The following is a 22,748-nucleotide window of genomic DNA, read 5'->3' as shown; positions in this document are numbered from 1 at the left end:
GGTGGCCAAGAGAGAGAGCCAGGAGATGGAGGCACAGGAGGAAGGAGGAGAGGCTGCGAACGTGAAGGGCTTGGCCCAGGGGCTGCGCTCTGCACCTGGGCAGGGCAAGAGGAGCAAAAGCCGAGGATCTCCTGCTTTGGCCCTCAGCCCCTCTCCTGCTCCTGCACCCCAGGGGGCAGGGGGGGCAGGGGGGATTGCTGCTGCTCTGCTCCAGCCGGGAGCAAGGCTGCTGGCACCGGCGGAGGAGCCCTCTGCAGCCGCGGGCAGCCGCGGCGCCGCCGGAGCAGTTTTCCACTGGAGGGAGCAGCGGCCCCGCGGGAGTCCAACGCGGGAGCCAGAGCCACGCTGCTGCCCACGGGGCCCGGGGAGACTTGTGGTGCCACAGCCAGAGAGAAGGGAAGAAGAGGGAGAAGAGGAAGAAGAAGAAGAGGAAGAAGAAGAAGAAGAGGAAGAAGAAGAAGAAGAAGAGGAAGAAGAAGAAGAAGAAGAAGAGGAAGAAGAAGAAGAAGAAGAGGAAGAAGGAGAAGAAGAACAGGAAGAAGAAGAAGAGGAAGAAGGAGAAGAAGAACAGGAAGAAGAAGAAGAGGAAGAAGGAGAAGAAGAACAGGAAGAAGAAGAAGAGGAAGAAGAAAAAGAGGAGGAAGAAGAAAAAGAGGAAGAAGAAGAAAAAGAGGAAGAAGAAGAAAAAGAGGAGGAAGAAGAAAAAGAGGAGGAAGAAGAAAAAGAGGAAGAAGAAAAAGAGGAAGAAGAAGAAGAAGAAGAAGAAGAAGAAGAAGAAGAAGAAGAAGAAGAAGAAGAGGAAGAAGAAGAGGAAGAAGAAGAGGAAGAAGAAGGGGAAGAAGAAGGGGAAGAAGAAGGGGAAGAAGAAGGGGAAGAAGAAGGGGAAGAAGAAGAAGAGGAAGAAGAAGAAGAGGAGGAAGAAGAAGAGGAGGAAGAAGAAGAGGAAGAAGAAGAAGAGGAAGAAGAAGAAGAGGAAGAGGAAGAAGAAGAGGAAGAGGAAGAAGAAGAGGAAGAAGAAGATAGGAAACCAAGAGTGGATTTGGTTGGTAGATGTAAGGGAGGAGCCACAGCCGGCAGCAGCCAGAGGGAGCGCAGAGGGCAGGGAGGGGCAGTGCAGGGAGCAAGGGAGAGAGGTGGAAGAAGGAGAGGGAAACCATTCCCCCAGCCAGGAGAGCAGAGACAGGACACAGCAGTGCAGAGGTGGGACAAAGAAAGGTGCAATAGCTACCCTCTTCTTCCTCCAGCCATTCTTCCTCTTCTGAGCCAGGCAGGAGGGAAAGGAATAAGGGCAGAGGTTAGTTGGGTGCCAGGAAGCCACAGGGTGCAGCAGGCATGGGACAAGAGCTCCAGCACTGCACTGCCTCTCTTCATCTTAAACCATGGAATCACAGAGTGCTTTAGGTTGGAAGGGACCTCAAAGATCATCCAGTGCCAGCCCCCTGCCATGGAGGCTCAGGATGCTGAAGCTTCAAAGGCTTCTTGGCCCCTGGCAAGATGTTTTGCCTCCCTTCTTGCTGGGGCTGCCTTGCCCTCCCATCCCACCCCAGCCCCAGGGATGTGAGCAACCTGCAGGCTTATTCCTTGTGCTGCCTCTTGGATGCTGACTCTTTCTTTCCCTGCTGCAACACCTCAGCTCCTGGGGAGCAAGGCTCTGGGAAGCCTTCAGTGAGGCAGCAAATCATGGACCCCAGAATGGGTTGGGCTGGGAGGGAGCTCAAAGCTCAGCCAGCTCCAGCCCCCTGCCATGGGCAGGGACACCTCCCACCAGCTCAAGACCTCATCCAGCCTGGTCCTGAACACCTCCAGGCAGGGCACAGCCACAGCCTCCCTGGGCAGCCTGTGCCAGAGGCTCCCCAGCCTCACTCTCAGCAATCTCTTCCTCCTCTCCACTCTCAGTCTCTCCTCTCCCAGCTCAAAGCCATTGTTCCTCAGCCTGTCCCTCCCAGCCCTTGGCCCAAGTCCCTCCCCAGCTCTCCTGGAGCCCTTCAGCTCCTGCAAGGCTGCTCTGAGGTCTGCCTGGAGCCTTCTCTCCTCCAGGCTGCACAGCCCCAGCTCTCCCAGCCTGGCCCCACAGGGGAGGTTCTGCAGCCCTCATCCAGCCTGGCCTTGAACACCTCCAGGGAGGGGACAGCCACAGCCTCCCTGGGCAACCTCTGCCAGCATCTCCCTACCCCCACTCTCAAGAATTTCTTCCTCATCTCCAGTCTGGATGCTCAGGATGCTTCCATGCTCTGGCTGCTGCAGCCCTGAAGCAGCAAGAGGCTCAGCAAAACCCAAACCCAGCCCCAAGAGCACCCAGAGCAGCTGCATGCAACACAGGCTTTGCTTCTTCACCAGCCTGAGGCAGCTGGGGGTCTGTGCTTGAGCATCACTAATGCTCAACCCTCAGCTGAGGCTGCAGCTGCTGGTGAGTTGCTGTGCTCACAGCTCTGCCAACAGCAGAGGCCAGGACTTCCAGCCCCTGTTTTTGAGTCAAGAGTTCACTGAGAGAAGAGACAAAGAGATCCCAAGAGAAGTCAGTCTGGGTTGGGGCCTCCTGATGCTTGAAATAAGAGTTAAGACTCACAGAAGGGATTGGGTTGGAAGGGAGCTCAAAGCTCAGCCAGCTCCAATCCCCCTGCCATGGGCAGGGACACCTCCAACCAGCTCAAGACCTCATCCAGCCTGGTCCTGAACACCTCCAGGCAGGGCACAGCCACAGCCTCCCTGGGCAGCCTGTGCCAGAGTCTCCCCACCCTCACTCTCAACAATTTCTTCCCCCCTCTCCCATCTCAATCTACCCTCCCCCAGCTCAAAGCCATCCTGGCCCTCCCAGCCCTTGGCCCAGAGTCCCTCCTGGAGCCCCTTCAGCTCCTGCAAGGCTGCTCTGAGGTCTCCCTGGAGCCTTCTCCTCTCCAGGCTGCACAGCCCCAGCTCTCCCAGCCTGTCCCCATGGGGCAGGTTCTCATCTTGCTGGCCTCCTCTGGAGCCTCTCCATCAGCTCTGCTGCTGTTGAGCCCTGCAGGTGAGGTCTCCCCAGAGCAGGGCAGAGGGGCAGGATCCTCTCTCTCCACCCCTGGCAATGGGCACTGGCAGCCCAGAAGGCCAATGGCAGCACAGCTGCCATTGGCCTTCTGGGCTGCCAGTGCCCATTGCTACCTCCTGTCCAGGTCCTCCTTTGGACTCACCCTGATGGAGAAATCCAGACCATGCTCTCATCTGCCTCTCCTGGCCAGGATCTGCCCATTGGAGGGAAGGAATTTCCCTCTCTCCCCCCCCCCCCCAGCCCACCCAAGCCAGACACCAAAGCCACCTGGTTGATCCCTTGGTCCTTGCACCTACCTTCCTCCACATACTCCTCTTCACAGAGCACAAGGTGTGGGCAGGAGGAGGGGGAAGGAAGAAGGCAGAGGTTATTGAGGCTGCTCTCATCACTCCCCAGCCAGCTCCACCTCGTGGCCAGCTGCAGGGGGGGGGGTTCCAGCTCCTCTTACCTTCCTGCTCCCTGCAAAGCACAACAGAAGGTGGCAGAGTTACAGAGCTGTGCTGGGGTGGCCCCCCCCCAGGGAGGCCAAAGAGGAGTCTGGGCTCTCCTCAAGGCTGGCTTGCTGCTAGCAAAGGGCAGTGCCTGCTGTGGGGCACGCTGGAAGGTGGGGCAAGACCCAGATCACCTTGCAGGCTGCAGATGGCAGAGCTGAAGTGCTCAGCTGGCACTTGGGCAGTGGGCAGGGTGAAAAGATTTGAGTGGCCAGGGCCTCTCATCCTAGAAGTGGGCATCTGACATCCCACCCTCACCCCCAAGCCCTTTCCTGACCCCGGGTGGGGAGATGCAGAGTGGGTCCTTGGGGATGTGCAGGGGACCCTGGGCACAGAGGTCAGAGACACAGAGAGCTCTTGGGGCTTTCAGACCCAGGAGAAGGGCTCAGACCTGCACTCTCTGGTGGTGGATGGGAAGCAGGAGCTGGGTTTGCACTGCTCCCTCTAACCAAATAGCTCTCTGAGCTGTGCCTGATGGTCCAGCAGAGCTCACCAGCAAAAGCTGCCCTCAGATTTGGGCCTTGGGGAACAGGCACAGAACCATTTTGGAAGGAGAAGACCTTTAAGAGATTCAGCTCCACCCAGGTGAGGCTGGAGAGGGCTCTGGGCAACCTGCTCCAGTGGAGGATGTCCCTGCTGGCTGCAGGGGGTTGGACTGGAGGAGCTCTGGAGGTCCCTTCCCACCCAACCCATTCTGGGATGCTCTGATTACCTGAGGCTCCCAGAGCTGGCACTGAACCCTGGCCCCAGCACCACAGCTCTGCCTCTTTTAAACACCTCCAGGGGTGGGGATTCAACCAGCTCCCTTGGGCAGCCTCTGACAGGCTTTGGGAAGCCTTCCAGTGAAGAAGTTTCTTCTAATGTCCAACCTAAGCCATGCCATGCTCTGGAGGTGGCAGCAGAAGCCCAGCTGCAGGCTGGTGCCATCAGCTTTGCCCAGCTCTACCTCACTGATCTGCACTGCAGCAGTTTGGATGCAGGGACTGTCCAGAGCAGGGCCAGGAGGAGGAGCAGAGGGCTGGAGCTGCTCTGCTCTGCAGACAGCCTGAGAGAGTTGGGGTTGTGCAGGCTGGAGAGGAGAAGGCTCCCAGGAGACCTCCTTGTGGCCTTCCAGGAGCTGCAGGGGGCTACAGGAAAGCTGAGGAGGGACTTTGGAGGGTGTCAGGGAGGGATAGGACTGGGGGAGATGGAGCAAAAGTAGAGAGATGGAGCTTGGCTGTGAGGAAGAAGTTGTTGGCCAGGAGGGTGGTGAGAGCCTGGCCCAGGCTGCCCAGGGAGGTGGTGGAAGCCTCCTGCCTGGAGGTGTTTGCAGCCAGGCTGGAGGTGGCTGTGAGCAAGCTGCTGTGGTGTGAGGTGTCCCTGGGCATGGCAGGGGCTTGGAGCTGGCTGAGCCTTGAACTCCCTTCCAGCCCTGCCAGCTCTGTGATTGTCTGTGGGAGCTGATGCAGCTCCTGACACTCCTCCACTGCTGGGGGTCACAGCAGTGCACAGCACAGGGTGGGGGAGTCCCACAGCCCTGTCAGAGTGGGTGCTGGGGGGATGATAGGAACTGGTGCCCTCCAAGAAGCATCTCTAAGCAATGCTATGAGCCTGCAGGGAGACAGAAATGAGGAGAAAAGAAAGGAAGAAAGGAAGGGAGGAAGGAGAGGAATGGAGGAAGGAGAGGAAGGGAGAAAGGAGAGGAAGGGAGAAAGGAGAGGAAGGGAGAAAGGAGAGGAAGGGGAGGAAGGAGAGGAAGGGGAGGAAGGAGAGGAAGGGGAGGAAGGAGAGGAAGGGGGAAAGGAGAGGAAGGGGAGGAAGGAGAGGAAGGGGAGGAAGGAGAGGAAGGGAGGAAGGGAGGAAAAGAGGAATGGAGGAAGGGAGGAAGGGAGGAAGGAAGGAAGATGTGGAGCAGATGCAGGGAAGGGCAACAGAGCTGGGGGAACAGAGCTGGAGAAGAGGGCTGGGGAGGAGCAGTTGAGGGAGCTGGGGGGTTGAGCCTGGAGCAGAGGAGGCTGAGGGAGACCTCATTGCTCTCTGCAGCTCCCTGAGAGGAGGCTGCAGCCAGGGGGGGTTGGGCTGTGCTCCCCAGGCTCAGGGGACAGAAGGAGAGGAACTGGCCTGAAATTGTGCCAGGGGAGGCTGAGGTTGGAGAGGAGGCCAAATGTCTTTGCTGGAGGAGTGGTCAGGGCCTGGCAGAGGCTGCCCAGGGAGGTGGTGGAGTCCCCATGGCTGGAGGGGTTGCAGCAAGCTGTGGCCATGGCACTTGGGGCCAGGATTTGTTGGCCATGGGGGGGTTGGGGTTGGCCTGGGGGATCTCAGAGGCCTTTCCCAACCCAAACCTTTCTGTGTTCTGTGTCAGTTCCCAACCAGCACTTACTGCTCACATTCTTCGACAACCTCTTCCGAGTCCGACATGTCCTGGGCACCTGGCAGGTGGGAGCAGGTTGGACAAAGCAGGAGTTAGGAGCTGAGCTGAGCTGAGCTGAGCTGAGCTGAGCTGAGCTGAGCTGAGGAGGAGCAGAGGAGCAGAGCCTGCCCCCAGGGCCCCAGACAGGGGCACAGAGAGCCTGCATCTCCCCAAAGTGCTTGTGCCCTGAGCTGTCCCCAGGCAGGCTGTCCCCAGGCAGGCTGTGACAGAGTTATCTCAACAGAGATAAGGCTCCCCCCTCCCCTCCTGTCCCAGGATCACAGCTTGCCCCAAATAGGAGGCAGGAGATGAGGCTCAGCCTGGTGCCACACCGATAGCTGCTGGCAGGAGCTGCGCCCTGGCCGCGCCGCAGCCGGCGCTGGGAGCTGAGCTTGCTCAGGGCACAGAAAGGGACCCAAGTCTGACCTTCAGCTGGGTTTGCTTCTTGACTATTCTTAGCTCAGCTGGGGTACAGACCCTGCAGGGACACTCTGTTATCTGGTGTCCACAGGCCTGCCCAAGCCACAGCAGGAGATCTTGCTGAGCCCTCCCAGCACAGCCCTCCAAGCGCGGGGTGCTCTGTGAAGGGCTGACCTGGGCTCAGCAGGAGCATTGTCTCCTGGTCCTGGCTCTGGGACTGTGTTTAGCTAAAAGAAATCTTTCACAGCCTGCTTTAGGGCTCACAGCCCTGAGAAATGGCCATGCTCATCTTCCCAGCACTCCCATCTCCCTCCCAGCTGTGGCCAGGAGGACTTTACTCCTCATCCCACCTCGTCTGGCTTCATAGGGCCACAAATGGGTTGGGTTGGAAGGGACCTTCAAGCTCATCCAGCTCCAAGCCCCTGCCATGGGCAGGGACACCTCCCACCAGCCCAGCTTGCTCCAGGCCTCACCCACTCCATGCTCCACTGTGAGACCTGCCCACCCAGCCCCATGGTCAGCCCCAGGTACCCTGCAGCAGCCCTGAGCATCAGCCCTAGCCCTGTGCCCTGCTCGTGTGCGTGCCAGACCTCAGCAGAGCTGAGCTGCAGCAGGACAACGAGAGGCAGCTCTAGAAATAACTTCCATGTGCTGAACCACCTGTTCCAGAGCAGCACCACCCTGCTGCTCCTGCTGGGAGCCCGGGAACAACTGCTCCAAGCCTGCATCTGCTGAGCATTGATTACCCAGCACGGGTGGGACAGGCTTCGGGGTGGCTCCTTCGAGATGCTGAACCCAGGGCTGGGACTCACAGGCAGGGGAAAGGTGAGGTGCAGGGTGGGACCCTCTGCATACTCCTCAGATCTTCTGAGCAATGACTCAGAAGGTGATTTTTGGAGGCAAGTGAAGTCACTCAGCCTCATCTGCCTTGGGGTCACCCCCTGCTTCAGCTGTCAGCATTCCCTTCCCTCTGATGCATCTGGGGCATGGCCCTAAGCACACTCCTCCAGTACCATCCCCTCTATCTCCATCCCCCTCCAAACATCAGCTCCTGGCCCTCCTTTTCCCCCAGGCTTGGCATGGTCCTGTGACCCCCAGAGTCTGGCCAGATCATTCATGTGGCCTCTGAGCACCCAAGACTTTCTGTGGTCCTCTCATGACCCAAGAGCAGAGCCTCCCTCCTGGCTGTGGCAATGCAAAAGTGCAGCTGTGGAAGTCCAGTTCTGCATCTCCTTCCACCTCCTCTCTCACACAGCACTGGATCCTGCTCAGCATTTGCTGAAGAGCAGCAGCAGCACAGCCAGGACTGGGAAGGGGGCACAGAAGACAAACCAACCTGGCACCAGAAAGTGGCTCTAGGAGATCTTTGGCTGCACAGAAGCAGATAAAGGCTTTGGGAAGAAAGAGTTAGGAGAAGCCAGCTGATGTGTTGCAGGGTTCAAGAGGAAACATTCCACATGTTATTGGCTGGAAAAAAGATCTCCCCTCATTTGCTGTGGATTAAGTGCTCCAGGCAGCCCTCCTGCTCCTTAAAATCCCCCTGGGCTGGCTGCTCACACCTCTGGGGCCAAGTCACCCTCCACGGTTTGCAGTCCCTGCTTTCCTCCAGCCCACCCAGACGTGGAGCTCTCATTTCCCAGCATCTGCTCCACCCTGGGGCATGTCAGTGTCCCCTTCCTACCTGGCAGGGTTGGGCCATGCACAGGAGCATCCCATCTGCAACCCACCCTTTGGGCTGCCGGTGAGCCAGGGCCAGGCCAGCCTGACCCTCCTGGGGGCATCGCATCCCTGCCGTCCCCTCCAGACACACAGGGCAAGGGGGGCTGTGAGACCCCCCACCCCAGAACCAGGGCAGCCCCCTTGGCACACTCTGGGGGGGTTCAGAAGACGTTGGGCACGTTGGAAATACAACCCCCTGGAGAGGGTCCCGGCGCTGTATCCCTGGGGATGCCTTCACGGCACGAACCCCCCCCCGGGGCAAGCGGCTGGGCAGCACCATTCACCCTAACTGCTCCTGGCTCTGCAGCAGCGACCCTTCCGTCAGCATCCTCCACCAGGAGCGGGCACCCCGCTGCCCCAGCCTTACCTCTGCCGCGGGGCACCGGAGAAGAAGCCGAGGGGAAGCCGGCGGGCGTCTGGGAAATGCTCTTTGGGGGCAGGAGGCTTTAAGGGGGCTCCGGCGCCCACCCCGGGGCGGGCAGCGCCGCAGGAATGTGCCCGGCGCCCAGCGCGGAATGCAACACTTGTGAGCTGCTATTTCGGCAGCCCCGGCCCCGGCCCCTCCGCCGCTCCCCTTCCCCCCGAGAGCCCATATAAGCCCAAGCTATTGTGTGGCCTCAGAGATTTGCTATTTTAAACCCTCCGGACCGAGATACGCGAGTGCCCAAGGGGCTGACACAAGCCAGCCAGCTGTCACTTTGGAGGGCCAGGGACACTGATAAGGCAGCGCTGCCCGAGACGGGGACCAGAGCCTCCTGCCGCAGCCCCCAGCCGCGGCACCGGCCCCGGGATGCTGCGAGGGGAAGGGAAGATCTCAGGATGTCCTCACACCCCCCCCCCCCCCCCCCCCCAAGAGTCCTCTTGGGAGTTTTGGGCTCCAGGTGCACTGAATGAGGCCAGCAGGGCAAGGGAGGTTCTCCTCCCACTCTACTCTGCCCCAGCGAGGCCACAGCTGGAGAACTGAGCCCAGGTCTGGGCTGCCCAGCTCAGGAGACAGAGAACTGCTGGAGAGAGCCCAGGGGAGCCTACAAAGATGATGGAGAGAGAGCCTGGAGCAGCTCTGTGAGGAGCAAAGGTTGAGAGCCTGGAGAAGAGCAGCCCCAGAGGGGAGCTGAGCAATGCTCAGCAAGAGCTAAAGGCTGGGGGCCAGGAGGCTGAGGGCAGACTCTGCTCAGTGGTGCCCAGGGACAGGACAAGGGGCAAGGGGCACAAAGTGGCACCCAGGAGGTTCCATCTGAACAGGAGGAGAAACTTCTTTGGTGTGAGGGTGCAGAGCCCTGGAGCAGGCTGCCCAGAGAGGTGGTGGAGTCTCCTTCTCTGGAGAGCTTTGTGCCCCTGGGCAAGCTGCTGGGGGTGCCCTGCTGGAGCAGGGGGTTGGACTGGGTGATCTGCAGAGGTCCTTTTCAACCCCTAGGACACTGATTCTGTGGTTCTGTGGTTCTGTGGTTCTGTGGCTTTGCCTTTTTTCCTCTTGCCAGAGGCAGGGAAGCGACCTGGTCCCAACCCCAGCAGCTGACCAGAGGCATCTTAGAAAGAGCAACTTTTATTAGTAAAAACAACCACAACAAAAGGCACAGAGAAGCCAAAGTCCTTCCCAAAGCCCAGCAAGCAACATCAGACCCAGAGGCAGCAGCAGAGTCCCACAGCCAGTTTGGACACCACCGTGGTTGCACAGCCCCGCTGAGCAGCTCCAGCGCGAGGGTTTGAGCATCACTCCATGGCCTGCCCTTGGCAGCCTGAAGCTGGCCTCCAGAGACCACCCTGCTGGGTGGGCTCAGCAGCCTGAGGAGGACAGGACCAGGGCTCTGCACAGCCTTGGGCAAAGGGTGAGGGGGTGCAGGGAAAGGAGTCTGCAGAAGGGGCCCAGCACAGCTCCATGCAACCCCAAACCCAGGGCCGTGGCCAGCCCACCCTGGATCAGTAGGTGAGAGGGGGCACTGCTTGTGGGGGGCAGGGGATGGGGAGGGCAGGGTGAAGGCCACATCTCTGGCTCTGGCTCAGCTGCATGCTGGAAGGAAGCACTGAGGCCATCGAGTCCACCCTCCTCCCAGCAGGCATCTCCAAGCCACACAACACCTTTGACTGGGTGCCTCCATCAGCGACAGCCTGCTGGAGGTGACATCCACTCCACCCCCTTCAGCCCAAGCCAGGCAGCAGGTTTGGACGTGGTCCATGGACGTGCAGCTGAAACTCCCTTGGCCAGGCAAGTTCCTGCCCCCCTGGCACCCCAGCTGCTAAGGAGGTGCTTGGCCTGGTCCTCTTTGCAGGTGGTCATGGGGGGCACAGCCAGGGAAAGACCAAAAGCCTTTGGGGGAAACAGGACATGAGTCTGCCCTCAGCATCTGCAAGAAGTCTCCAGGCCAGAGCGCTCCCAAAGAGGCTGCAGGTGAGGCCTGGGGGCACAGGGATCATCTTCCAGCCTTCCTCCTTTCCATCCCCACAAGCAGGAGCCCCTGGTGACCTGTGCTGCACCTCCACACGGCAGGGGAGGCTCTCCTGGCAGTGAGCTGCTGGATGGTTGGGCAGGGCTGGGCTTTGATCTCCAGAGCAAACCAGGTCTAACCAGACCAGCTGATTTGATTACAACTGGAACAGAAAGGGAGAAGCTGAGGTCAGGCCTGAGGCTGCAACCCCCCAAAGGCAGCTTCTTTAACCAGGACCCTGCTTGTCCCCAAGAGGGGATAGGGCAAGCAGGCATCCTCCAGATCCCACCACGTGTCCCTTCCCTTCCTCTCCCAACCCAGACCCCTCCTCCTCCTCCTCCTCCCTCCAGCTGCCTCCAGCTGTCCCCTCCTGCTGTCTCCCCCAAGCCATGGGGTCCTGGATGTCCCACACAACTTCTCTCCCTACCACAGCCTGGTCCCCCCCACCCCTCCCTGTGGGTGCTGCAGCAGTGGGCAGCTCATGGCTCTGCCCCTAGCTCAGAGGCTGCACCAAGCCTCACAGCAGCTCCCTGCCTACCTTGGTGTCTCCAGGGCTGTCTGCAGACCGCTTCACCCAGACATCCCTGGCTGCCAGGCTGTTGACTCTCCTGATGTCCTGCAAACAGCACAGTGCCAAGAGCCATGAGAAGGTTTTCCCCAGGCACAGAATCACAGGAAGCATCCCACTGGGAGGGACCCTCGAGGGTCCTCTTGTCCAAACCCCTGCAGTCAGCAGGGACACCTCCAACTCGGGTTGCTCAGGTCTAGCAGGGGCAGTGCTGCCTTGGTCTGACTTCAACCAGACCTTGAAGCCTGCTGCAGGGAAAACCAGCCTGGATTTGAGATCCTGCAGCTGGCAGCCCCTCAAAAGCAAGTGCAGCTCCAGCCTAGGGAGGTGGAGGGCAGCAGGCGGCAGAGGAACGACCGCGAGAGGAGCTGCAGCCTTAGCCAGGAGTGACCCCGGGAGCAAACCCTCCCCCGGCAGCCGCGGAGCCAGCACCGGCGCCCGCAGCAGGCAGGTCCGGGCAGCGCCCAGCGCTGCGGCTCAGCGGCGGTGCCCAGGCTTGTCTGCCACGGCCGCGGGGCTGGGCTGGAGCTGCCCCTCCTGTCCTGCACCCAGCAGCGCAGTGCTGCCAGAGGTGGAAAACTCCCCGGCATCGGCTGAACCTCTCCCCTCCAAGTACAGCTACCTGGAGGCCAGGAGGATGTCCTCTCGGTCCCCCTTCACCCAGGGGAGCTGGGGAGGGACTTGGGACAAGGGCTGGGAGGGACAGGAGGAGGAACAATGGCTTTGAGCTGGGAGAGGAGAGACTGAGAGTGGAGAGGAGGAAGAGATTGCTGAGAGTGAGGCTGGGGAGACTCTGGCACAGGGAGGCTGTGGCTGTGCCCTGGCTGGAGGTGTTCAGGACCAGGCTGGATGAGGCCCTGAGCAAGCTGTGCTGGTGGGAGGGGTCCCAGCCCATGGCAGGGGGCTGGAGCTGGCTGAGCTTTGAGCTCCCTTCCAACCCAACCCATTCTGTGACTCTTTGATCCAGGTCCCTACAGCAGCCACAGTGCCAAGGCTCTGCCCTTGGAGTCCTCTTAGCCCTCCTCCACTTTGACCCCACAGGACCCAGAGGCCATCCTGCTTTGGAGGCCTGGGATCCCCTCAGGGCAGCAGATCACTGCAGACCCCACCTGGAGCAGGACCTCTCGGTGCACCCTGAGCAGAGCTCAGCTCCCAGTGGCCTCCAGGTCAGAGCCACTGCTGCAGCCCCTGCTGGGCTGATTCACCTCACTGGTGGCAGGAACAGGTCCACCTGCATGTCCCTTGCATGCAGCTGGTGCCAGCTCCCTCCTCACCACAGCAAGGGCTGGGAGCAGCTACCTTGGGCACTCTGGGCTCAGGATCAGAGCACAGCAATGAGCAGAGCCCCAACAGCTCAACACCCAACCTCTGCCTCTCTCTAAGCTCCTCTTAAATCCTTTAAAGTGTTCAGCCAAGGGCTCATCAACCCTTTAAGGCCTCCAGATGCAGGGACATGTCCCACCAGGCTGCCTCATCTGTAGGCTCTCTCCTGAGGTGCTGGCACCAGCTGGTACCTTGCTCTTTTCCTCCTTGGCAGGCTCCTGGCTCCGGCTGATCCAGAGGTTGATGCGGGACGTCACCGAGCCGGGGATCTTAAAGCTGTCCTGTGGCACAGAGTGGGACACCAGGGTTAGAGCACAGCTCTCCCACTGCAGGAAGACAACCCAGGACAGTCCCCAGGGCACAGGGAGGGCTGAGCAAGCCTGCAACAGGCAGAGACCAGCCCACACCCTGGCCCCAGCCCAGCTCCTCTGATGCCAGCACATCCGCAGGAGCCCACACACCACCACAGCAGTTTCAGTGGCAGCCAGAGCCCAAGCCCAGCCCTGCCCAGCACCACTCAGCAAGCACCAAACTCCCAGCAAACTGCACCCAGCCTGGGCACTGGGATCCAAACAGGGCAAGATTTGGCCTAAAATGTAGGCCGTTGAAGGGCTGGAGCAGGGCCAGGGAAGGGCAACAGAGCTGGGGAAGGGGCTGGAGAGCAGGGCTGGGGAGGAGCAGCTGAGGGAGCTGGGGGTGCTGAGCCTGGAGAAGAGGAGGCTGAGGGGAGACCTCATGGCAGGGGATTGGAGCTGGCTGAGCCTTGAGCTCCCTTCCAGCCCTGCCAGCTCTGTGATTGTCTGTGGGAGCTGATGCAGCCCCTGACACAGCACCCCTCCACTGCTGGGGGTCACAGCAGTGCACAGCACAGGGTGGGGGGAGTCCCACAGCCCTGTCAGAGTGGGTGCTGGGGTGGTGATAGGAACTGGTGCCCCCCAAGAAGCAACTCTGAGCAATGCTATGAGCCTGCAGGGAGACATAAATGGGGAGAAAAGAAAGGAAGAAAGGAAGAGAGAGAGAAAGGAAGGAAGAAGGAGAGGAAGAAAGAAGGAGAGGAAGGGAGGGAGGAAGGAAGGAAGGGAGGGAGGAAGGAAGGAAGGAAGGAAGGAAGGAAGGAAGGAAGGAAGGAAGGAAGGAAGGAAGGAAGGAAGGAAGGAAGGAAGGAAGGAAGGAAGGAAGGAAGGAAGGAAGGAAGGAAGGAAGGAAGGAAGGGAAGGAGGGAGGGAGGGAGGGAGGGAGGAAGGAAGGGAAGAAGGGAGGGAGGGAGGGAGGGAGGGAAGGAAGGGAGGGAGGAAGGAAGGAAGGAAGGAAGGAAGGAAGGAAGGAAGGAAGGAAGGAAGGAAGGAAGGAAGGAAGGAAGGAAGGAAGGAAGGAAGGAAGGAAGGAAGGAAGGAAGGAAGGAAGGAAGGAAGGAAGGAAGGAAGGAAGGAAGGAAGGAAGGAAGGAAAAGAAAGAGAGTCTGGAGAAGAGGGCTGGGGAGGAGCAGCTGAGGGAGCTGGGGGGGTTGAGCCTGGAGCAGAGGAGGCTGAGGGAGACCTCATTGCTCTCTGCAGCTCCCTGAGAGGAGGCTGCAGCCAGGGGGGGGTTGGGCTCTGCTCCCCAGGCTGAGGGGACAGAAGGAGAGGAACTGGCCTGAAATTGTGGCAGGGGAGGCTGAGGTTGGAGAGGAGGCCAAATGTCTTTGCTGCAGGAGTGCTCAGGGCCTGGCAGAGGCTGCCCAGGGAGGTGGTGGAGTCCCCATGGCTGGAGGGGTTGCAGCAAGCTGTGGCCATGGCAGCTGGGGCCAGGGTTGGGTGGCCATGGGGGGGTTGGGTTGGGGTTGGCCTGGGGGATCTCAGAGGTCTTGGCCAAGCCAAACCATTCTGTGTTCTGTGTCAGTTCCTGCTGTCACAGGAGCAGTCACTTACTGCTCACATTCTTTGCCAGCCTGAACACTTCTGTGATTCCATGGCTCTGGGAGAAGCTGCTGTGCCCCCTGGCACAGGCCCCCAGTGGAAGGTCCTGACTCAGTCCAGCTCCTGCCCTTACCTTCCTGGCAGCCAGGGGCTCAGCCTTGCTGGCCTCGAAGAAGCTGCGCTTGCTGGCCACCCCCTCCGAGGACAGCACCAGGCCCTTCTGGACAGTCAGGGATGACTTCACCACCTCCGAGCGCTGGGGGGAGAGAGGAGCATCAGCAGGGGCCATGCTGCAGCCCAAACAGCAGAAAGCCAAGTCCTGTCCTGGCTCATGCTCTGAACCTGCTGGGGTCTGCTCCCTCCCTGCCCCACTGCTCCCTCCCTGCCCCACTGCTTCCCTGAGCAGCACCAGGCAGCATCCCCATGACCTCCCCGAGGGATGCTCCCTCCCTGCTCTTCAAACCCCGAGGCTGATCCCTCTTTCTGCCTGGCACCACCTTCTTCATCCCCACTAGCACTGGGCCTTCCATGCTGCTCAGTCCCTCTCTCCCTTCCCTGCTCAGCTCCAGGCCACCCCTCTCCCTCTCCCCACACATCCCTCCCACGCCAAGGGGTTGGGTACCTGCACGGCTGAGTTGTACTTCTCCAGCTTCTCCCCAATGGTGGTGCTGCTCCCTGGGATCCTCAGACTTGCACTGGTGAGGAAGAGGAGAGAGAGTTGACCACAATCCCCTCAGGATCTCCTGGGACTCACCTCATGGGCCTGGGGGGGCTCCACCTGGCAGGGGAAGACCTCAACCAACCCAAGCTGTCCTGCATCTGTCTGCCAGGCAAACCAAGGCAGCTCATTCCCTACTGATGCCCAAGACCCCTGGCTCTCACCACCTCCCTGTGGCCAAACTGTACACTGAAAAACAGCTCTGAGCCCCTCAGTGCTCCCTGTCCTCACCACTGCCACCTCTGACCTGCATCCTCACCACCTTCAGCAGGAGTTTGCCTGCAGTATGCACCAGGTGTCCACAGAGCTTCACTCCTCAGCTCTGCAGCCAGAGCTGGGAGAGGACATCCTTCAGCTCCCTGCATCCAGAGCTGGGAGAGGACATCCTTCAGCTCCCTGCATCCAGAGCTGGGAGAGGACATCCTTCAGCTCCCTGCATCCAGAGCTGGGAGAGGACATCCTTCAGCTCCCTGCATCCAGAGCTGGGAGAGGACATCCTTCAGCTCCCTGTATCCAGAGCTGGGAGAGGACATCCTTCAGCTCCCTGCATCCAGAGCTGGGAGAGGACATCCTTCAGCTCCCTGCATCCAGAGCTGGGAGAGGACATCCTTCAGCTCCCTGCATCCAGAGCTGGGAGAGGACATCCTTCAGCTCCCTGCATCCAGAGCTGGGACAGGACATCCTTCAGCTCCCTGCATCCAGAGCTGGGAGAGGACATCCTTCAGCTCCCTGCATCCAGAGCTGGGACAGGACATCCTTCAGCTCCCTGCATCCAGAGCTGGGAGAGGACATCCTTCAGCTCCCTGCAGCCAGAGCTGGGACAGGACATCCTTCAGCTCCCTGCAGCCAGAGCTGGGACAGGACATCCTTCAGCTCCCTGCATCCAGAGCTGGGACAGGACATCCTTCAGCTCCCTGCACCCAGAGCTGGGACAGGACATCCTTCAGCTCCCTGCAGCCAGAGCTGGGAGAGGAAATGTGTGCTGAGAGCCCACATCAAGGAGAGAGCAGAGCCCAGCTGGGGGATCTCATACAGACACAAGCTGCACGTTGGACATTGTCCTGTCCTCTGCTAAGCATCACTGCCTGGTCACACCCCAAGGACCAAGGTTCAGCAGGTCACTCACTGGCTGACCACAGAAACAACCAGGATGGAAGAGATCTCAGAGATCACCAAGTCCAACTTATCAGCTATCACCCAACACCTGCTGACAACCAAACCATGGCTCCAAGTGCCACATCCAATCCCCTCTGGAACACCTCCAGGGATGGGGACTCCACCACCTCCCCAGGCAGCACATCCCAATGACAAACAACTCTCTCTAGGAAGAAATTTCTCCTCCCCTCAAACCTAAACCTCCCCTGGCACAGCTTGAGACTGTGTCCTCTTGTTCTGATGCTGGGGGGCCTGGGAGAGGAGCCCAACCCCCACCTGGCTCCAACCTCCCTGCAGGGAGTTGCAGGAGAGCAAGAAGGTCTCCCCTGAGCCTCCTCTTCTGCAGGCTAAGCAACCCCAGCTCCCTCAGCCTCTCCTCCCAGGGCTGTGCTCCAGACCCCTCCCCAGCTTTGTTGCCCTTCTCTGGACACCTTCCAGCAGCTCAACCTCCTTCCTGACCTGAGGGGCCCAGAACTGGACACAGGACTCCAGGTGTGGCCTAACCAATGCAGAGTCCAGGGGCACAAGGACTTCCCTGCTCCTGCTGGCCACACTCTTCCTGCTGCAGGCCAGGATGCCCTTGGCCTTCTTGGCCCCCCTGCTTGGCACACTGCTGGCTCCTGTTCAGGCAGCTGTCAATCAGCACCCCCAGCTCCCCTCTCTGCCTGGCTGCTCTCAGCCACTCTGCCCCCCAGCCTGGAGCTCTGCCTGGGGTTGCTGTGGCCAAAGTGCAGCCCCTGGCACTGGGACTTGTTGAATGCCATCCTGTTGGCCTCTGCCCAGCTGTGCAGCCTGTCCAGGTCCCTCTGCAGAGCTCTCCTAGCCTCCAACAGCTCAACTCCTGCTCCCAGCTTGGTGTCATCTGCAAACTTACTGTGGACTCTATCTCCTCATCCAGACCCCATCTCCTCCTCCCCCCTTGGCAAACAAAGCTTCACAGTTCCTGCCCAGCAAGACCAAAGGAACATCAAGAGAGCTGCTGACCTCCTTGTGAGAGGGCTTTGGCTTTCTTCATTCTGCTTCCTTGAGATCATCTGGAAGACACAAGGAGAGGAGGCACTGCAGCCATCTGTGGTTATCAAAGATGAGCCTGGGTGAGACTATCTCAGACTCATCTCCCCCCTTTGCAAGCAAGCTCCTTCCTCACCCACAGCAGAGCTTATCTCATAGCTCCCAGCTCTCCAGACTGAGGAACACTTTGTAGTGCTGACAGTTTAATTCCCAATAAAGCACCATGAGAGCTGATCAAGCCAAGCCAGTCAGCCCTGATTCCCAGCAGGGAGGATCTCATCAGCTCCTGCCTTTCCCAGCCTCCACAAGGGCTTTATTGCAGAGACCTTTTGTGAGGAGCTAGAACTGAAGATGTTCTCAGGGATGTAACAAGGGGGTGAGGAGCTGAACCAAAGAATAACAGAATGGAAAGGCTTGGAAGGGACTTCAGCCAGGTCAGAGCACCCCTGATGGTACTCTGGAAATGCAGAGGGTGGCCCAGGGCCACTGCTCAGGAAGCCAGAAGCACAGAATCACAGCATGGGGTCCTTCCAAGGGGTTGGAAGGGACATCTGGAGATCACCCAGTCCAAGCCCCCTGCCAGAGCAGGGGCACACAGGGCAGGGCACACAGAACACACCCAGGTGGGGGCTTGGAAAGCCCCCAGAGGAGACTCCACAACCTCTCTGGGCAGCCTGCTCCAGGCTCCAGCAGCCTCACACCAAAGAACTTTCTCCTCATGTAGAGGTGGAACTCTCTGGGTTCCAGCTTGTGTCCATTGCCCCTTGGCCTCTCACAGGACAGCACTGAGCAGAGCCTGGCCCCTGCTTGCCCCCCACTCCTCAGCTGTTTGTAACCACTGATCAGAGCCCCTCCCAGGCCTCCCTTCTCCAGCAGGTAGGTTTAGCTCCTGCTTGTGCTCTGAGGGCAGAGCAGGAAAGCTGGAGGGGGGCTGGGTCCTTCCTGGCAGCCTCTGCAGGTCTGAGCACTGGGAGCTCCCCTGCTTGCTGACCACTTGCCATCAGCTTCCAGGCTGCTCCTTTGGCTCATGCAAGGCCTATGGACACGGAGCATGTTCATCAGCACAGCCTTTGGTCAGACACAGGGAAGGAGAAGACTGAAGCAGAGCTGCAGTGCCCAGCTGAAGAGTGCATTCTGCACAGCCCTTTGGGATCAGGCTCTGCCCACACCTGGAGCACTGCCTGCAGTTTTGGTCCCCACTGTGCAAAAGGGATGGGGCCAGGCTGGAAGGTTTGACCAAAGGGTCCTGGGGCTCCCTCCCAGCCTGGAAGGCTGAGATTCTGTGACAGTGTGCAGAGAAGAGCCAGGAGGATGAGCAGGGCACTGGAGGAGTTGTCATGAGAGCAGAGGCTGAGAGAGCTGGGGGTGTTCAGCCTGCAGAAGAGAAGGCTGAGGGGAGGCCTCACTGCCAGGGAGCAGGACAGCCAGGGGGGCTGCCAGGAGGAGGCAGACTCCCTTTGGCCCATGCAGGAGCCAAGGGCTGCTGGGGACAATGCCTGCTGGGGACATTCCCACTGGGCTGCAGCAGCAAATGTGTCCCCAGGAGCAGGCAGAGGCTGGAATCAGCTCCCAAGGGCAGTGGGGGATTCCCTGCACAGCTTTCAGCCTCAGCCTGCCAGGCTGCTGGGGCAGCTCCCTGCAGCTCCACCAGCCCCTGGGAAGCTTGGAGCAGCTGAGCCTTGGGGTCCCTCCCAGCCTGGCCCTCTGGGGCTCTGTGCTCTGCTGCTCAGGCAGCAGCTGTGCACTCCCCAGCTCTCAGACCCCCTCTCATCCAACCCTCCCTGTGGGCAGAGTTTCCATCCTGAGCCTTAAACTCCCTGGGCAGGAGCTGCTGGGGCTGGGGCAGCCCAAGGGCTAGGGCCCATGCTAGGAATGAGTGTTCCCCTCAGGCACCATCTGCCCCAAGCCTCCTTGCCCAGGGCCAAGAGGCAGCAGCTGGGCTCAGCACCCTGCCCTGGCCAAGGCAGGGGAGGTGATGCCCACAGCTGTCCTGATGCCAGGCTGCAGGGGCAGCTCCCTGCAGCTTCCACCAGCCCCTGGATGGTGCTTGGGGTCCCTCCCAGCCTGGCACTCTGGGGCTCTGTGCTCTGCTGCTCAGGGGCAGCTCCCTGCAGCTCCACCAGCCCCCTGGATTGTGCTTGGGGTCCCTCCCAGCCTGGCCCTCTGGGGCTCTGTGCACATAACCTGGCACACAAAGCAGCTCCTCCTGCCCCCATCCTCCACTGCCTCCAGGGGAGTCTCTCCCACCTGCCTCAGCTCTTACCCGAAAGGAGACAGTTCTTGGGCTGGTTCTCCTGATGGAGCTGATGTGAGTTGGAGAAGTATCTGACTTCTCTGTGGGCTCCTCTTGGGTGGCAGACAGCTGTATGACCACCTTTGAGGGACTCCTGGATGGCTGCTGAGGATAAAAAAAGAGTTACAGATCAGGCATGTGCTGTGCCCCTGCCAGGGGGGTGCAGAGCAGGCTGAGCTGCAGGGAGCAGAGCAGCCTGGGGGGGAGCTGCTTTGGAGGAAGGAGTCTGAGAGCCTCCAAGCCTGGGCTGCCCCACTTGGATACACAAAGCCCCAGACATCTCTTCAGTGAATCCATGATGGCAATAGGTTGCCAGAGGAGGTGATCAGAACATGAGAGTGAAAGGGAAGGGAGGGAGGTGCTGGGGCCCTCCTCCACCACCTTCTTTGCAGCTCTCAGATATCCTTCCCCAAGAGGCTGTGGCTCCCCCTTTCCCTCCTGAGGCTTCTGGACTCTCCCTCCCAGCACACAGGCCCTCGCCCCCCGGGGGCTGCTCACCTGCTGGTCCAGCGAGGGGCTCCCCACCCGCGGCTGCCTTCTCCTGCCGGCTGCGGCTGCCCTGCCGGGTCAGGATCTTCACCTCGCGCAGCCGGCAGCCCCCCACCTCCGGCGGCTGCTGGGGGTCCCCCGCCTGCTTCCTCTGCTCCCCCCTGGGGTGCTCCCACGCCTTGTCCCTCTTTGTCCTGGAGCTGCGCCCTCAGCACCACCTTCCTCTCCGCGGCGGGCGCCGGCTGCTGGGCTCCGGGTGGCTGCTGCCTGCCCTTGGCCACATCTGGGGTCCTGCTCTGCAGCCTGGATGCTGTCCTGCCCCACGCGCGGCTGTGTGCCTGGCTCCACACGGCTCACTCCCACCCCTGGCTCCTGCTGCTCCTTCTCCTGCCTCAGCTTTTCAGAGACGGCCAGCGGGGCCCTTGGCCTTCTCCCTTCTTGTGTGTTCAGCACCTCTGAGAGCTTCCTCTCCTTGCCGTCCTCCGGGGCCACCCGCGCCTTGCCCTGAGCCCTAGAGACAGAGACAGAACAGCGGTCAGCACCCCAGGGCCAGAGGGCTGCACCTTCAACAGCCTGAGAGAGTTGGGGTTGTGCAGGCTGGAGAGGAGAAGGCTCCCAGGAGACCTCCTTGTGGCCTGCCAGGAGCTGCAGGGGGCTGCAGGAAAGCTGGGGAGGGACTTTGGAAGGGTGTCAGGGAGGGACTTTGGAGGGGGTGAGGGAGGGATAGGACTGGGGGGGATGGAGCAGAACTAGAAGTGGGGAGCTGGAGATTGGCTGTGAGGAAGAAGTTGTTGGCCAGGAGGGTGGTGAGAGCCTGGCCCAGGCTGCCCAGGGAGGTGGTGGAAGCCTCCTGCCTGGAGGTGTTTGCAGCCAGGCTGGAGGTGGCTGTGAGCAAGCTGCTGTGGTGTGAGGTGTCCCTGCCCGTGGCAGGGGCTTGGAGCTGGCTGAGCCTTGAGCTCCCTTCCAGCCCTAACAATTCTATGGCTCTATGATTCCTTACAGTGAGGCTGCTGGAGCCTGGAGCAGGCTGCTCAGAGAGGTTGTGGAGTCTCCTTCTCTGGAGACTTTCCAAACCCACCTGGATGCATTCCTGTGCAGACTGCCCTAAGTGATCCTGCTCTGGCAGGGGGGTTGGACTGGATGATCTCTGGAGGTCCCTTCCAACCTGTAATGCACTGTGGGGCTGTGAACTCTAGAGCATGAGGCTCTGTGAACAAAAGCCACCCCACTATTGGTCCTAAAGCATCACTGAGAGGTTCAGAGGAGGAGAGCCAGGCAGGCTCTGCACTCTCAGCTCACCTGTCCTGCAGAGATGGGCACCTGCCTGCCCCAACCTGCACTAGGGCATGCTCAGCACCAGCCTGAGCTCAGCCTCAGCACCAGCCTGAGCTCAGCCTCAGCACCAGCCCCTCCCTTGGCACACTGGCTTTTCTGTGCATGTGGAGGCCCATGGTGGAGCCCCCCCAGAGAAGCAGCCCTCTCCTTGTCCTCCTCTAGTGCAGCCCAGAGGCCCCTTGGCCCCTGCCCGTCCCACAGCTCAGCCCAACCTCAGCCACCAGCTGCAGCAGCTTCGGCTCTGGGCTGAGGGAAACCAGGCAGGAAAGCTGTGAGCCAGCAGCACCAGGAGCAAGGCTGCTGCCAGCAGGACCCTACACACCTGCTGGGAGCTGGACTGGAGTCTTTCACAGGGGCTCAGAGGCTCTTCATCCACCGAGGAGGATGAGGACAGCAGGTTCCGGTGCCTTCGCCGGCGCTCCCCTTTGCTGCTCCTCTTCATCCTCAAGGGGTCCTCTGCCGGGCCAGGCTGTTTGGGGTGGAACATTAGGACATGGTGAGGCTGTGCCCTGCATGAGGAGCTTGCAGAGAAGCAAGAAAGGAAGCTGAAACACCATCAGGGCAAGGGCCAAGGGGGTGATCACAGTGAACAGCAATGGGACAGCAATGTGCCCTTGTGGGCAGGAGAGCCAATGGGATCCTGGGGTGCATCAGGAAAAGTGTGGCCAGCAGGGCTAGGGAGGTTCTGCTCCCCCTCCACTCTGCCCTGGTGAGACCACAGCTGGAGTTTTGTGTCCAGTTCTGGGCTCCCCAGTTCAAGAGAGACAGAGACCTGCAGGAGGGAGTCCAGCAGAGAGCCATGAGGGCGATGAGGGGACTTGAACACCTCCCCTGTGAAGAGAGGCTGAGAGCCCTGGGGCTGTTTAGTCTGGGGAGGAGAAGGCTGAGAGGGATCTGATCAATGTCTATCAATAGGTTGGTCTCTTCTCCCAGGCCCCCCAGCACCAGAACAAGAGGACACAGTCTGAAGCTGTGCCAGGGGAGGTTTAGGCTGGAAGTGAGGAGAAAGTTCTTCCCAGAGAGAGTTGTTGGCCCTTGGGATGTGCTGCCCAGGGAGGTGGTGGAGTCCCCATCCCTGGAGGGGTTCCAGAGGGGATTGGATGTGGCACTTGGAGCCATGGTTTAGTTGTCAGGAGGTGCTGGGGGACAGCTTGGACTTGATGATCTCTGAGGTCTCTTCCAACCTTATTGATGCTATGATTCTATCAATATCTGAGGGGTGGGGAGCAAGTGCAGGAGGCCAAGCTCCCCTCAGTGGTGTGCAGGACAAGGACCAATGGATACAAACTGGAGCAGAGAAGATTTCAGCTCAGCAGTGAGGGTGGCAGAGCCCTGGAGCAGGCTGCCCAGAGAGGTTGTGGAGCCTCCTGCTCTGGAGATATCCAAACCCCACCTGGATGTGCTCCTGTGAGGACTCCCCTGGGTGCTCCTGCCCTGGCAGGGGGGTTGGACTGGAGGATTTCTGGAGGGTCCCTTCCAATCTCTAACACCATT

At 60.2% G+C, this 22,748-nt stretch overlaps 2 protein-coding genes across 2 annotated transcripts; one reads left to right on the top strand and one right to left on the bottom strand.

Annotated features, from left to right (window-relative positions):
• The first annotated feature begins 25 nt into the window (after positions 1-25).
• On the top strand, positions 26-1,262 carry LOC137454601 (uncharacterized). Its single transcript, XM_068164708.1, has 2 exons — positions 26-99; positions 575-1,262. The coding sequence occupies exons 1-2, from the start codon at positions 26-28 to the stop codon at positions 1,260-1,262; spliced, it is 762 nt and encodes a 253-aa protein (XP_068020809.1).
• An 8,309-nt stretch (positions 1,263-9,571) lies between these two features.
• LAD1 (ladinin 1) lies at positions 9,572-21,784 on the bottom strand. Its single transcript, XM_068164665.1, is given in 14 exon segments — positions 9,572-10,630; positions 11,006-11,083; positions 12,550-12,639; positions 14,387-14,509; positions 14,876-14,948; positions 17,111-17,160; positions 19,401-19,535; positions 19,929-19,955; positions 19,957-20,085; positions 20,087-20,212; positions 20,214-20,430; positions 21,577-21,611; positions 21,613-21,675; positions 21,677-21,784. Coding segments are annotated over 14 exon segments (1,245 nt in total). The 5' UTR covers positions 21,770-21,784; the 3' UTR covers positions 9,572-10,624.
• Positions 21,785-22,748: the final 964 nt, after the last annotated feature.

This window comes from Melanerpes formicivorus, unplaced genomic scaffold (assembly GCF_026170545.1).
Source record: "Melanerpes formicivorus ecotype bairdi unplaced genomic scaffold, bMelFor1.0.p_v2 SCAF_82, whole genome shotgun sequence".
In the NCBI taxonomy this organism is placed as follows: Eukaryota; Metazoa; Chordata; class Aves; order Piciformes; family Picidae; genus Melanerpes; species Melanerpes formicivorus.
This window is presented reverse-complemented; position numbering and strand designations above follow the sequence as displayed.